Source organism: Macaca mulatta, chromosome 7, assembly GCF_049350105.2.
Source record: "Macaca mulatta isolate MMU2019108-1 chromosome 7, T2T-MMU8v2.0, whole genome shotgun sequence".
NCBI classification, from domain to species: Eukaryota; Metazoa; Chordata; class Mammalia; order Primates; family Cercopithecidae; genus Macaca; species Macaca mulatta.
Window position 1 is genome coordinate 125809116 of NC_133412.1, and position 16209 is coordinate 125825324.

Below are 16209 nucleotides of genomic sequence, written 5' to 3' on the forward strand. Positions count from 1 at the left end.
AGAACCATGTCACCTATGGTATGCTCAGTGCCCCAGAGTACACAAGCACAGGGGCAGAAACACACATAGCAAGTAAAGCAAGCAGCAAAGGTAAACACCTTTTGTGTCCATCATTCTTCCTATCTCTATCCTCATTACAAAGGAAGCTCTAAGAAGCCCCAAACCAGAAAGAAATGCAAAAATCCTCCAGAGCAGAGGTGGCATATAGCCAAGAGACCTCAAAGGGAAAGGAGGCAGGATAAATGGTAGATTTTAAAATGTTCTTGGCCGGGCGCAGTGGCTCACGCCCGTAATCCCTGCTTTGGGAGGCCGAGGTGGGCGGATCACGAGGTCAAGAAATCGAGACCATCCTGGCCAACACGGTAAAACCCCGTCTCTACTAAAAAAAATACAAAAAATTAGCCTGGCGTGGTGGTGGGCGCCTGTAGTTCCAGCTACTCGGGAGGCTGAGGCAGGAGAATGGCGTGAACCCGGGAGGCAAAGCTTGCAGTGAGCCGAGATGGCGCCACTGCACTCCAGCCTGGGCGACAGAGCGAGACTCTGTCTCAAAAAAAAAAAAAAAAAGTAGCTGGGCATGGTGGCGCATGCCTGTAGTCCCAGCTACTCAGGAGGCTGAGGCCAGAGAACCGCTTGAACCTGGGAGGCAGAGGTTGCAGAGAACCAAGATCACACCACTGCACTCCCGCCTGGGCGACAGAGCTAGACTCGGTCTCAAAAAAAGAAAAAATGTTCTGCCCCTTCTGAAATACGGAGTACAACCACAGGTGGCAGGGCAGCTAAGGGAGTATAATAAGGGTGGCAGGAGTTTCAATGGATGAAGACAGTTCAGTAAAGAAAAGACAGGAAGATTCTCGGAAATCCATGCCATCTGACAGCTCAGATAAGCCTGCCAACCTGATCCCTGGGAGAGAGTCTGGCAAAGATGGTGGCAGGATCAGTTCTAGAAACCAGAGAACAAAGCATAGTTACTAGAATAGAATCTCAGTCAGGCAGTGGCTCACGCCTGTAATCAGCACTTTGGGAGGCTGAGGTTGGTAGGTCTCTTGAGCCCGGGAATTCCAGACCAGCCTGGGCAACACGGTAAAACCCTGTCTCGGCCAGGCGCAGTGGCTCACGCTTGTAATCCCAGCACTTTGGGAAGCCGAGGAGGGCGGATCACAAGGTCAGGAGATTGAGACCATCATAGCTAACACAGTAAAACCCCGTCTCTACTAAAAATACAAAAAATTAGCCGGGCGTGGGGGCGGGCACCTGTGGTCCCAGCTACTGGGGAGGCTGAGGCAGGAGAACGGCGTGAACCCGGGAGGCGGAGCTTACAGTGAGCCGAGATCACGCCACCAGCGGGGCGACAGAGCGAGACTCTGTCTCAAAAAACAAAACAAAACAAAACAAAAAAACCCTGTCTCAACCAAAACTACAAAAAAAAAAACAAAAACAAAAAAAACTTAGCCAGGCATGGTGGCATACGCCTGCAGTCCCAGCTGCTTAGGAGGCTGAGGTGGGAGGATGGCTTGAGCCTGGGAAGTCGAAGCTGTGATGAACTGAGATTGCGCCACTGCACTCCAACCTGGGCAATGGGAGTAAGACCCTGTCTCAAAAAAACAAAAACAAAAAAACAAAAAAAGAGTAGAGCTTCAGGAAAGGGCTAAGGTAAAATACAGTTAATAGACACAGAACAGGATCCTGGAAACAAAGCAAAATCCTATTACCTCAACTAAGACCAAAGACAGGTGCCAACTTGGAACACGGAGGACTGGATGTTGTTTGAGGAAGTGCTAAGGCTGCCTAAATAACTACTAAATGGAACAAAGGTAAGGTGGAAAATAACTACTACACTATATCCCAAGGTGAAACAGAACTCTAACCTACCATAGGAATCTAAATTTTTTTTAAAAGCTAATGTGTTTCAAAGGTTAGTATCCTAACGTTTGAGGTTCACTGCTCTAAGCTTCAAGTAATGACAGCTTTTGGTAGAGGGCCAATCTAATAAGCAGAGATAAGAAGGCCCCAGTTGAGGGACGATAAATAGGAGGACCAAGGTAGGCCTGACACCTTAACATGGACCACTTCAAAATTCTAGCCTTTGGTCAGGCATGGTGGATCACACCTGTAATTCCAGCACTTTGCGAGGCGAAGGCCAGAGGGTTGCTTGAGTCCTGGAGTTTGAGACCAGCCTGGGCAACACAGTGAGGCCTTATCTCTACAAAAAAATAAAATAACTAGCCAGGCATTGTGGTGCACGTCTGTAGTCTCAGCCACTTAGGAGGCTAAGGTGGGAGAATCGCTTGAGCCAGGGAGGTCGAGGCTGCAGTGAGCCATAATCATGCCAATGTACTCCAGCCTGAATGACAGGGCAAGACCTTGCCTTAAAAAAAAAAAGTCCTAGTCTTTTTAAGAGTTAGAGAGCCTTGGAAGGCTTTCTATTACAACCGCCCAAGCAAAACGGAAAATGCCTCTATTAATATCCCTCAAGGAACAGGCAGTGTGTAATAATAGTGTGTACATTCTAACATCAGACCTCCTTAGGTTTGAATCCCATCTCTTCCAGTCATTAGTTTTTCACTTATTTAACCTCTCTAGGCCTTGGTTTCTCGTATTAATAGAAAATAGTGGCCGGGCGCAGTGGCTCATGCCTGTAATCCCAGCACTTTAGGAGGCTGAGGCAGGCGGATTACCTGAGGTCGGGAGTTCCAGGCCAGCCTGACTAACATGGAGAAACCCCATCTCTACTAAAAATACAAAAATTAACAGGGTGTGGCGGCATGTGCCTGTAATCCCAGCTACTCGGGAGGCTGAGGCAGGAGAATCACTTGAACCCAGGAGGCAGAGGTTGTGGTAAGCCGAGATTGCGCCATTACACTCCAGCCTGGGCAACAAGAGCGAAACTCCATCTCAAAAAAAAAAAAAAGAAAAGAAAAGAAAACAGTAATAGTTTTCATCTCAAAGATGTGATACCAAGGTAAATAGTACAAAGTAAACTGTTATTACCCTACTTCTGCTTAAATGCTTCCAATGAAAGGGAAGCATGTATTACTTCCCAAAGTAGCACATGGCATTTTCATCATGAATAAGAAAAATACAGCCAAATTTGCAGCTAAAATTTCCCAAAAATTTGACATCTGTAGCCCCAATGGAACAAAGAACTAGATAACCAACAGTTAGCTATGGAAGGAGCCTCAATTACTTTGTCTGTTGACTCTGTCTGATTTGACCAAATGCAAAAGGCAGGATAAAGGAAAATTACCACATACTGCTTGTTCACTATTCTCATGTTACAGGTATCCTTTAATTTGCAATGAAAGACAAAACAACACTTTCTAAAGATTTCCTGTTTATCAATATATTCTAGTCTTATCATACATTATTTTATTTTTTCACTCAAAGCGCTGTAAGAATCTATTCCTCATATACTTTTTTTTTTGAGACGGAGTTTTGTTCTTGTCACCCAGGCTGCAGTGCAATGGTGCGATCTCAGCTCACTGCAACCTCTGCCTCCCAGGTTCAACAGACTCTCCTGCCTCAGGCGCCCACCACCACGCCCGGCTAATTTTGTATTTTAGCAGACACAGGGTTTCACCATGTTGGTCAGGCTGGTCTCAAACTCCTGACCTCAGGTAATCCACCCGCATAGGCCTCCCAAAGTGCTGGAATTATAGGCGTGAGCCACGGCGCCCAGCCCTCATATACATTTTTTGTGAAATATCCTTTAAACGTGCTCAAAGTGTGAATTAGGAAAGAGAAAAAAATAAAAGGTATCCAAATAAAAAATAAGTAAAATTGTCTCTTTTTGCAGATGACATGATCTTACGTATAGAAAATCCTAAAGACGGCCGGGCGCGGTGGCTCAAGCCTGTAATCCCAGCACTTTGGGAGGCCGAGACGGGCGGATCACGAGGTCAGGAGATCGAGACCATCCTGGCTAACACGGTGAAACCCCGTCTCTACTAAAAAATACAAAAAAGTAGCCGGGTGAGGTGGCGGGCGCCTGTAGTCCCAGCTACTCGGGAGGCTGAGGCAGGAGAATGGCGTAAACCTGGGAGGCGGAGCTTGCAGTGAGCTGAGATGCGGCCACTGCACCCCAGCCTGGGCGGCAGAGCAAGACTCCGTCTCAAAAAAAAAAAAAAAAAAAAAAAAGAAAATCCTAAAGACTCCATCAGAAAACCATTAGAACTAATAAATTCAGTAAAATTGCAAGAAACAAAATCAACATACGAAAATCATTTGTGTTTCTATACACTAACAATGAACTATCCAAAAAAAATTAAGAAAACAATTCTATTTACAATAGAATGAAAAAGAATAAAATACTTAGGAATAAATTTAACAAGGAGAGGAACGATCACTATGCTGAAAACTATAAAGCAGTGATAAAAAAAAAAAACTGAAGATTACACAAATAAATGGAAAGATATCCCATGTTCATAAATTGAGAGAATTAATACTGTTAAAATATCCATACCACCCAAAGTGTTCTACAGATTCAATGCAATTTCTATCAAAACTCCAATGGCATTTTTCACAAAAATAGAAAAAAAAATTGCAAAATTTGGATGGAACTGCAAAAAATCTCAAGTAGCTACAGCAATTTTGCAAGAAGAACAAACCTGGAAGCAGCATACTTCGTAATTTCAAATTATATTACAAAGCTACAGTCATCACAACAGTGTTGTATCAGCATAGAAACACATACATAGACCAATGGAAAACAATAGAAAGCCCAGAAATAAACCCACACATATGTGGCCAACTAATCTTTGACCAAGACCATACAATGGGAAAGGACAGTCTCATCAATAAATGGTGGTGGGAAAACTGGATATCCATGTGCAAAAAAATGAAATTGGATCTTTATCTTATAATATACGCAAAAATCAACTCAAAGCTGATTAAAGACTTCAATGTTAGACCTGAAACACCAAGACCCCTAGAAAAAAACATAGGAGGAAAGCTCCATGACATTAGTCTTGGCAATGATTTTTTATGTGACACCAAAAAGACCAGCAACAAAAGCAAAAACAAGTAAGTGGGACTACATGCAACTAAAATGTTTCTATGCAACAAAGAAACAAGCAACAAAATGAAAAGGCAACCTACAGAATGGGAGAAAATATTTGCAGACCATCTGTCTGACAAGATGTTAATAACCAAAATATAAAAGGAACTCACACAACTCAACAACAAAAAAACAAATAACCCAATTAAAAAATGGGCATGGGCCAGGCACGGTGGCTCATGCCTATAATCCCAGCACTTTGGGAGGCCAAGGAGGGCAGATCACCTGGGGTCAGGAGTTCAAAACCAGCCTGGCCAACAGGGCAAGGTGGCGGGTGCCTGTACTCCCAGCTACTTGGGAGGCTGAGGCAGGAAAATCACTTGAACCCAGGAGGCAGAGGTTGCAGTGAGCCAAGATCATTCCACTGCACCCCAGCCTGGGTGACAAAGTGAGACTCTGCCTCAAAAAAAAAAAAAAAAGGATAAGGACCTTATATATCAAACATTATGTGCTACACCTTAAATATATGCAATTTTTTTTTTCCTGACACGCAGTTTTGCTCTTGTCATCCAGGCTGGAGAGTTAACGGCACGATCTCACCTCACCGCAACCTCTGCCTCCCAGATTCAAGCAATTCTCCTGCCTCAGCCTCCTGAGTAGCTGGGATTACAGGCATGTGCCACCACTCCTGGCTAATTTTGTATTTTTAGTAGAGACAGGGTTCCTTCATGTTGGTCAGGCTGGTCTTGAACCCCCCACCTCAGGTGATCTGTCTGCCTCAGCCTCCTAAAGTGCTGGAATTACAAGTGTGAGCCACCACACCCAGCCAACATATGCAATTTTTATGTGTCAATTATACCTCAATAAACGTGGAGAGAAATACATAAATAAATTGATGTGCTCAAAGTGTGCTTTATTTGGCAAAGAACTTCAGGTGTATTTATTGTGTTTTATGACCATAAAAAAATAACATGAAAAGTACTCATCTGTTGACACAAGTACACTGGGACAAGTCTGTCAATGGAAACAGGGAAATACCAAAGATTCCACACCAGGTAGTAGGCACCATTCTAAGGACCTAGAACGCTACAGGTCATTTTGGTTTTAAAGACTTAGTCTTGCTGAAACTTTAAATTGTCATCAAATGACTGGCAACCATCAGGAAAATATTTCTTCCACACAGTTTATTCAGAAAAGCCTGGAATGCAGCACACAATGAGGGTCAGTGGACACCTCTCCAGTGTAACCTGTTTCAAAGATCCCTCTGACTAAGTTTTAATCCTGGGCTTATTTCCACCCACCACTCAACATATTAGCAAATGTCTCTCCCATGGCTCAGCCACTGGGGCTAACAACCAAAACCATTGTTTCAATTGACCTAACAAGACAATTGACAGGTTAAATCTGCTAAATGCACGCCAAGCTAAAAAATATCCATTTTTGGAGTATTTATTTTGAACTCTGAGCTACTCTCCCCTTTCATTAGCCTGACAGAGATTTATCGTGCTCCAATAAGCTATCTTGAGTGCTACTAGCACTAGCCATATTAAGATTGATAAAACATCGTGAGCAGGCCGGGTGCGGTGGCTCACGCCTGTAATCCCAGCACTTTGGGAGGCTGAGGCAGGTGGATCATGAGGTCAGGAGATCGAGACCATCCTGGCTGACACGGTGAAATCCCGTCTCTACCAAAAGTACAAAAAAATTAGCCAGGCCTGGTGGCTGGCGCCTGTAGTCCCAGCTACTTGAGAGGCTGAGGCAGGAGAATGGCGTGAACCCGGGAGGCGGAGCTTGCAGTGAGCCGAGATTGCACCACTGCACTCCAGCCTGGGCGACAGAGCGAGACTCCGTCTCAAAAAAAAAAAAAAAAAAAAAAACATCGTGAGCAAATCAGAGTTTACAAACATCGTGAGCCACCGTGCCTGGCCTAGGTTGTATACACAATTCTTACATGAGGTTACATATACAGATTCACAAGTCTAAGGCAATGAATCACTCATTTTGAGCAATTAACACTTAAGCACTATTATCAAAGGAACTTACAACATACAGTGAAAATAATTTTAGCAGGATTTGATGTCAACTAACAGGTGTATGTAGCAACTGACCAAATTCAAAGACTTCGTTGGAGCTATCAACCAATCTGAAAGATCAGTTCCAGAAAACATGCAAATGGCTTGCTACGCAGAATAATTTTTAAAATATACTCCTGCTGGCATAGTGCTTGCATCTTATAATTTCCCTAGGACTTGTTGAGCATCAATTATTTACCAGGCTCACTTCTTGGAAGTGTCACACCATTTTTTTTGAATTCATTTTTTGATCGCCCAAAAATTGTTCACAGTAGGTTTCAACATATGCTTGATGAATTTAATCTGATTACTTGTAGAGCTCTACACATTTTAATTCAATGACTTTCTAAGGCCACAGCTCTGGCTCAAATCAGAGGTGACATTCTGTGAACTGAACGCTACAATAAGCCAGGCACCATGCAACAGTGTGATGATGGATGGGGATGTGGTAACCCAAGGCAGATGTGGTAAGAGGGACAGGCAACAGGAAGAAAAGATAAAACTATTACCACAACAATCAACGGGACTGTGCAGCTCACTGGATATTGTAAACAGAACCAGAGAAGATTTTAACTTGTATTTCCAAATATTAGGTGAAAATTTAGTTTTTAATTTAGTTTCTAGCAATATTTCCTAACTTGTTTTTTTAAGTGCTTAGGATCTGTGCCTCCCACGAATCCCCAATGAACATTATTCACTAAACTATAGCTCTTCAGGGCAGGGATAATGCCATAATTATTTCTGTGTCCCAAACACTCTGGTCAATGTGCAGAGTGGTTACGTTTGTTGAATGAATGATTAGTACCATTTATCTCCCCTTTTCTTTCTTCATTGTTTTTTCTTTTCCCTCTCATGCTGTTCCTCTGTGTATGTCTGTCTATATGCTTACCTCTACTTTTCTCTGCATGTCTATTCATCAGTGCCACCTTTCCTTCCTTCTCCCCTCATCCTCATCCCTTCCATTACCAGCCCTATTGTTTCATTTATAGAATTGGAATCGATAGTCTCTGTTCTTAGTTAAGTAGATCATTTTTTTTTTAATTTTTTTCACTTAGGCTCCCTCAAATCATGAGATAAGTAGACCATTCTAAATTTCTAAATTTCTGTTAAAACTTTTTTTAAACTATATGATCCTCGGTTTACATTATTATTATTATTATTACTATTATTATTATTATTTTGAGGCAGGCTCTCACTCTGTCACACAGGCTAGAGCACAGTGGTGCAATCACGGCTCACCGCAGCCTCAAACACCATAGTCAGTGGGCTGGGAAAGGCAGACCCACCCTTAATCCAGGTAGGCACAATCTAATCAGCTGCCAGCACAGCTAGAATATAAGCAGGCAGAAAAATGTGAAAGAGAGACTGGCCTAGCCTCCCAGCCTACATCTTTCTCCTATGCTGGATGCTTCCTGCCCTCAAATATCAAACTCCAAGTTCTTCAGTTTTTGAACTCAGACTGGCTCTCCTTGCTCCCCGGCCTGTAGACAGCCTATTGTGGGACCTTGTGATTGTGTGAATTAATACTTAATAAACTCCCCTTTATCCCTTTATATATATATATGTGTGTGTGTGTGTATATATATGTGTGTATATATATGTGTGAATATATATGTGTGTGTGTATATGTGTGTGTGTGTGTATATATATATATTTCACTAGTTCTATCTCTTTAGAGAACCCAGACTAATACAGACCAGGTCTCCAGGCTGGTCTCGAACTCCTGGGCTCAAGCCATCCTCCTACCTCAGCATCCCAAGTATCTGAGACCACAGGCGCACACCATCACACCCAGCTTTTTTCTTTTTTAAATTTTTTTGTAGAGACATGGGTTTTACTATGTTGCCCATGCTGGTCTTGAACTCCTGGACTCAAGAGATCCTTCCACCTCGGCCTCCCAAAGTGCTGGAATTACAGACTGGAGTGACCACACCCAGCCCAATTTACTATTTTTCAGGGTTGAGTCTGAAAAGAAACACATTTAGCCACCCTCGTTCTAAAAGAAAAAGGGGCTTAACAGAAGTTTATGTTAGGGAAGTATTTGAATCTGAGGGTATTGTGAAAGAGGAAAAGTTTAATCACTAGTTAGAAGAAAAAGAAAATAAATGTAAAGAATTTAAAGTTCTCCAATTTTAAGCAGAACTCCAAAAAGGTTACTAAGGGAAAACAAAAGTAAAAGTTGAAGAGTTCAACATGTACTTTTATTCCACTATCCAAATCTCCAGAATGTAGTTGAAAATGTTACATTGAACATCTTCTTTCCCTAACGAATATTTTAAAGTCACTTATTTCTATCTTTTTTTAAAATGTTTAATCTCGGTGTTGCATTGTATTTCTAATCAGAAGAAAAATGACCCTTTTTCCTTTTAAGTACTTGATTGTGTGTCGTTGGCAATCATTGAAGGTAAAGGACTTTTCAATGTCTTAGTTGTAAAGTAGCAATTTTCTTTCAACTTCCCGTAGTTTCCTAGATAACACTAACCAACTCCCAAATCACTCAGCAAAACAACAAAATCCAAGAATGTAAAGCAGTGGAAGAGAAACCTTTCATAATATTTAAACGTATCTTTCCTTCTACATGGTATCATGCCCCTAAACACATGTTATTTCCGGTAATAAATTACTAGCAAAATCCGTTTAGAAATAATATGGATGCCTACCCCTTAGTTTTGTATAAAACGTAATTTTTATCAACAGAGTCAACCAAAAGGTGGCTTTGACAAGAGTAATCACATTGAAATACCAGATATGGAGGATAATGGAAACCTGTAAGTTTTTCTGAATTTTTTGCTCAAGGAACCACATCTCTTACAGAAGGAAATGATCATAATCCGCTTGTAATCAAACTTGTGCACTGAAGAATAAGGACCATCCTCCCAATTCATACCAGCTTAATGGGTGTCACGATAAGAGAATCTCATTACATTCGAGAAAAAGAGCACACAGGACCAGAAAACAGAGGGCAACTGCGGTCCCAAAGACATTAGTTAGTCGGGCTTAGACACAGAAAAACCACACGCAGCCATTCTTCCGCCTAACATCGAGATCTGAGAGGAGCCCACAAACGTCTTAGCCAGAAAGGCTGGCGAAATGCACGCAGCACTGGCACTGGGTACACAAGTTCCCGGTCAAGAGAGAAGTGAGAAAGATCTAGGCTCTGTGAAAATAGCAAATACTGGCAGTGCGTTGTACACTGTGCACACTCTCCCTGGGCAGAGAAGACCAACAAAGATGCATAAACCCACTCAACCGCGTGCACCTAACCCCTCTCCTGGGCCGAAGCACCGGAGGGCGCGCCGACGTCCAGGCTGCCGTGGAGGCCCGGTTCACGCCAAGCCAGATTCAGTCCCGGCCACCGGGCAGCAGCACAGGAGTCTCATTCCCGGCGGGACGAGATGCAAGGACGCATCCCCAGCCGCTCACCTGCCAGGGCGTGCGGGACAGAGCGCGCCGCGGAGGGCGCCGGGACCCACAGCACCAACCGGCACATCGCTCACCTGGCAGAAGCACCTCTGTGCCGCTGTCTCCGGGGGCTGCTGCTCTCCGTGGCCCGAGCTGAGCAGCCACACGGCTCCCAGGAGGCCAATCAGGAATCCCCAACCGCGGTCCATTGCCGCTCCGGCAGCTCGTCGCTCCACGCCCGGGAGTCCAGTCCGCACGCTCGGTCGCGGCCCGTGCGCCCTCAGATGAAGCCCGCGCGGGCCGGCCCCGGCGGCGCCCCACCTCGGGGCCGCCTCCCAGGCCCGCCTCGGCCCTCCCGCCTCTCAGCGGTTGCCACCTAGCGACCCAGCCTGCGGACGTGCCGCGGCGCCCGCGCCAGCAGCCCGGGGCCTCGGACCGGTTCCTTCCCGGCGCGTGAGGCTGACGCACCGACCAGCTTCCCGGCTCGGCCCCGCCCGGCCCGGCCCGCGCCCGCACCCGCGCCCGCCCCCGGCTCTGTGACGCCCCCGGCCTGGAGATGCGACCCGGCACGCACAACCCCAGGCCCTGCGCGGTTGTTGGGGGTCCTTCCCGTTCCCAGAGCCAGAGCGAAAGCCGGAGCGGCCTGTGTTTTCCTGCGGGGCCCCGCCCCATCCCGCTCACTCCGGGCCAATCCTTCCGTATCTCAATGCGAGGCAATCAAATCGTACGAATTACGTGTCCACCGTGTTCCCGGCGGAGTCTTAAAGCTGAAAGGGATATTAGAGAGCATCTAGACCAGGGCGGCATATGTCATTTATATTTTTAGTAGCCACAGCAAAAGAGTAAAAATAACAGGTACATTTTATTTTTAAAATATTTTTATTTAACCCCGAATGTGCAAATTATTATTTCAAAATATAATCAATATTCAATTTATTCATATTTGACTTTTTTGTCTTTGAAATCCAGTGTGTATTTGATGCGAACTAGACCCATTTCATAGTCAAATGTGACTGGCTAGTGCCCACTGTATTGGACAGCGAGGGTGAAAGCCACCCTCTCATATCATAGGAGGAAACAGGCCCTTCAGGGAAGTGAGGTAACGTGAGCAAGGATTGGAGCTGGGTAGTGATAGAGCCAGGTCTTGTGATCCCGAGTCCTGATCTTTTAACATTCAGCGTTGGGACTAGTCTATACGCTTCCCCACCCCCCACCCCCGCCCAGATAGGGCCTTCCTGGGTCACCCAGGCTCTCCTGCAATGATGCGAACGCGGCTCACTGCAGCCTCGAACTCCTGGGCTCAAGCGATCCTCCCACCTAAGCCTCCTGCGTAGCATAGACTGCAGGCGTGCGCCACCACGCCCGGCTAATTTTATTTTTAGTAGAAACAAGGTTTCACCGTATTGCCCAGGCTGTTCTCAAACTCCTCAAGAGCGATTCTCCGGTCTCAGCCTCCCAAAGTGCTGGGATTACCTTTTTTTTTTTTTTTTTTGAGGCGGAGTCTCGCTCTGTCGCCCAGGCTGGAGTGCAGTGGCGTGATCTCGGCTCACTGTAATCTCTGCCTCCCGGGTTCAAGCGATTCTCCTGCCTGAGCTTCCCGAGTAGCTGGGATTACAGGTATAAGCCACCACGCACTCCGTTAATTTTTGTGTTTTTAGGAGAGAAGGGGTTTTGCCATGTTGGCCAAACTGGTCTCTTAACTCCTGAGCTCAGGTGACCCACCCATCTCAGCCTCCCAAAGTGCTGGGATTACAGGCCTGAGCCACCGCACCTGGCCTTACTTTAAAAAAAAAAAAAATTTTTTTTTTTATTTGAGACAGAGTCTCACTTCCTACCCCAGGCTGAAGTGCAGTGGTGCAGTCTCGGCTCACTGCAACCTCCACTTCCGAGTTCAAGTGATTCTTATGCCTCAGCCACCCGAGTAGCTGGGATTACAGGCCTGCACCACCACACCCAGCTAACTTTTGTATTTTTAGTAGACATGTGGTTTCACCATGTTGGCCAGGCTGGTCTCGAACTCCTGACCTCAAGTGATCTGCCTGCCTCAGCCTCCCAAAGTGCTAGGATTACAAGTGTGAGCCACTTCACCAAGCCTAAGAAGATAGTTTCAAGGTGAAACTGGCAGCTTTCTGACATCTTGCATGCACATTAGAAGTTGAAATAGTTCAAATGACTCAAACTCATGTATTTTACTGCAAACCCTAGAGCTCTGCCTATCACTGCCAAGTAGACATGTAGTAAAAAGTCAACAACCCATGTGAGATCCTGATGGACCTGAGAAGCTCTAATTCTAGTATCTACAACATGTCTCACATACATATTAATACAATCTCCCTCCTAACCTGAAAGCTTTTTTTTTTTTTTTTTTTTTTTTTTTTTGAGACAGTCTTGCTCTGTCACCAGGCTGGAGTGCAGTGGCGCGATCTTGGCTCACTGCAACCTCCAGCTCTCTGGTTCAAGTGATTCTCCTGCCTCAGCCTCCTGAGTAGCTGGGACTACAGGCATACGCCACCACCCCCAGCTAATTTGTTTGTATTTTTAGTAAAGACAGGGTTTCACCATGTTAGCCAGGATGGTCTCAACCTCCTGACCTCGTGATTCACCTGCCTTGGCCTCCCAAAGTGCTGAGATTACAGGCGTGAGCCACCGCGCCTGGCCAAAAGCTTTTTCATATTCCTATATAAAGGCCCCAGTTATCCTTTTTAGGGCCAGACCCAGGAATTAAAATTGGCATGTCAGGCCGGGTATGGTGGCTCACGCCTGACCCAGCACTTTGGGAAGCTGAGGCCGGCAGATCGCTTGAAGTCAGGAGTTCAAGACCAGCCTGACCAACATGGTAAAACCTCATCTATACTAAAAATACAAAAAATCAGCTGGACATGGTGGTGTGTCCCTGTAGTCTCAGCTACTCAGGAGGCTGAGGTGAGAGAATTGCTTGAACCCAGGAGGCGGAGGTTGCAGTGAGCCAAGATCCTACCATTGCACTCCAGCCTGGGTGACAGAGTGAGACTCTGTCTTTAAAAAATAAATCAATAAATAAAAGTAAAATTGGTATGTCAAAGAAATATCTGCACTCCCATGTTCATTTCAGCATTAGTATATAATCTTTAATGATATTTTCTACTTCATCTTTCTTCACTGAATTGTAACATCTTTAAACTTCTTGAGCAGGGATTGTGTTTCAAATGTTCCTGAGACTCCCAGAGATCCTTAACAAGGATCTTGTCTTTGTATATGTTCGTGGAATAAATGAAAACCTTTCATTGGCCACAGTACTAATAAATGAAGATTAGGCCATCAAAAATGAGAAACACAATAAGAAAAGGGGAAACGAATAAAGCCTATGATTTTAGAAGGAAGCAATTTGAATATGAATCAGCTTAAATTTTACCCTAGTACAATGACCTGTAACCTAGGGGAGCTTAAAAATGGCAGTGTTCCCATGATAGAAATTATTTCCCATAAAACTCAAACTCTTTCCCAGAATAAATTTCTAGCAAACTTAGAAAAAGTATCCACATTTTTTTACTTTATTGTCTAGATAATTATAATGTTTTCTTTCAGATTTGCAAGAGATTTTAGAATAAGTAAATACAGTTTTATGTGTGTTATGTGAGTATCACTGAAGTGTCCCTGAGAATCTTTCAGGCCAGAAGGAAACTCCCTTTGTATGAATTTGCTTCTTCAAATACACCTGCTCAGGCAATCATCTCACCTGTGTTAGGGACCATGCAATCACTGATTAGTCATTCAATAACTATTTAAAGAGCACCCACAGAGTACATAGATCAACCTTTGATTTCTGAAAGCCCAGCTTCCCATTCATTACAACTCTGCTAAATAACATTAAATTTTTTAGAGATGAACAAGGTCACAAACTTGTTTTTCTGATACTAGTGATTATAACAATAACATGACTTAGATTTAATGCACACAGCATTTCCTGATGGAATTCTGATTACTGTGTAAATAACAGCTACTATTTTTTTTTTTTTAATGACCAAAGCAGGAAATGGCTTGAGCCCAATGTCTCAAAATGGTATGTGGGGATTTCTGTGGGAAGCTTCTCAGTACCTAAACAATTTCTGTCATTGGATAGACTGGAAGAAAATAATTTAAAGGAAATAATTTGGGAAAAGAAGAAAGGCTAAGTAAAAACCTAATGGGTTTGATGCTGATATTTTTATTAGAATCATTCCTGTCAATATTTACTGAATTAAGGTTGCACATATGGTACATTACTAAATATTTGTCTCAAGGTGCTTAGAATCATCTGAAGTGGGAAGACATGCCACATAATATCTTCACCTTCTTTACCTCACATTCCTGAAAGCAAGCTGTATATAGTCACTAACTTCACTTCTCATTAACTCCTCAACTTCCTACTCACATTTTAACCCATGGTGCACTCTGGTTTCCAGCTCTACTCCCCTGAAACTCCTCTTTACATGGCCTTCCTATTGCCAAACCCAATGACCAATTTTCATGAAATCTCTGCTGCATTCTGAAAATGCCGATTCCTCTCTCCTTCAATTCGATTTCCTGCACTCCAGCCTGGACAACAAGAGCAAGAATCAGTCTCAAAAAAAAAATTTTTTTTTATAAATCAAATAGTATACTGCTTGACATACATAGCCCCACCATGATACAAATATTGGATAGCAATTTAACCAAAACTTACATATATTGCATGCATGGAGGATGCAAGTAGGAAAAGTGGGAGTCTGGAGTGAGGGTGTTAAATCTTTATCTTCCTAATTTGGTCAGAAGATAAATCCTAAAATTTATATATCAAGAAATAGCAGCATAAGGATATTATTTAGAAATACAAAGGTAAGTATAGTAGAAACACATTTAAAAATGAAGGGAGTGGAACTCGGGATTAAAGAAAAGTGAGACAATAGACACCTCTTTTTCAATTTAATCTTTAGTACTTTTTTAAAAAGCTCTCTTTATGTTATTGCTTTATTAAAAGCACATCCCAGAAGCCTAGAAACTCTAACTTCTTTATTTTATTTTATTATTTTATTTTATTATTATTATTTGAGATGGAGTCTCGCTCCGTCTCCCAGGTTGGAGTGCAGTGGCAAGATCTTGGCTCCAGAGACTGCAACCTCTGTCTCCCAAGTTCAAGCAATTCTCCTGCCTCAGTCTCCCGAGTACCTGGGACTACAGGCATGTGCCACCACTTCTGGCTAATTTTTTTGTATTTTTGGTAGAGATGGGGTTTCACCATGTTGGTCAGGCTGGTCTTGAACTCCTGACCTCAAATGATCCACCTGCCTCAGCCTCCTAAAGTGCTGGGATTACAAGTATGAGCCACCATGCCCGGCCGGAACTCTAACGTCTATTCCTACCTCAACATCTCACTGCTTAAACATAGACACATTAATTTAAGTGCACTTTCTTTGTTTTTTGTTTTGTTTTGTTTTGTTTTGAGGTGGAGTTTCACTCTGTCGCCCAGGCTGGAGTGCAGTGGCGCGAACTCAGCTCACTGCAACTTCCGCCTCCCAGGTTCACGCCATTCTCCTGCCTCAGCTTCCCGAGTAGCTGGGACTACAGGCGCCAGCCATCATGCCCGGCTAATTTTTTTGTATTTTTTAATACAGACAGGGTTTCACCGTGTTAGCCATGATGGTCTCAATCTCCTGACCTCGTGATCCACCTGCCTCGAACTCCAAAAGTTCTGGGATTACAGGCATGAGCCACTGCGCCTCGCCTAATTTAAGTGCATTTTCATAG

At 43.9% G+C, this 16209-nt stretch overlaps 1 protein-coding gene across 3 annotated transcripts in view; it reads right to left on the reverse strand.

Moving 5' to 3' along the window:
• Positions 1 to 11122, reverse strand: part of ERO1A (endoplasmic reticulum oxidoreductase 1 alpha) — a 49749-nt gene extending 38627 nt beyond the window's left edge. Inside the window, exon 1 of one of the 3 annotated variants that reach the window (XM_077938124.1) lies at positions 10563 to 11122. In XM_077938124.1, coding sequence (XP_077794250.1) covers positions 10563 to 10676 — 114 coding nt within the window. In that variant the 5' untranslated portion in view covers positions 10677 to 11122. 3 annotated transcript variants of the gene reach the window in all.
• Between the last annotated feature and the right edge of the window lie 5087 nt (positions 11123 to 16209).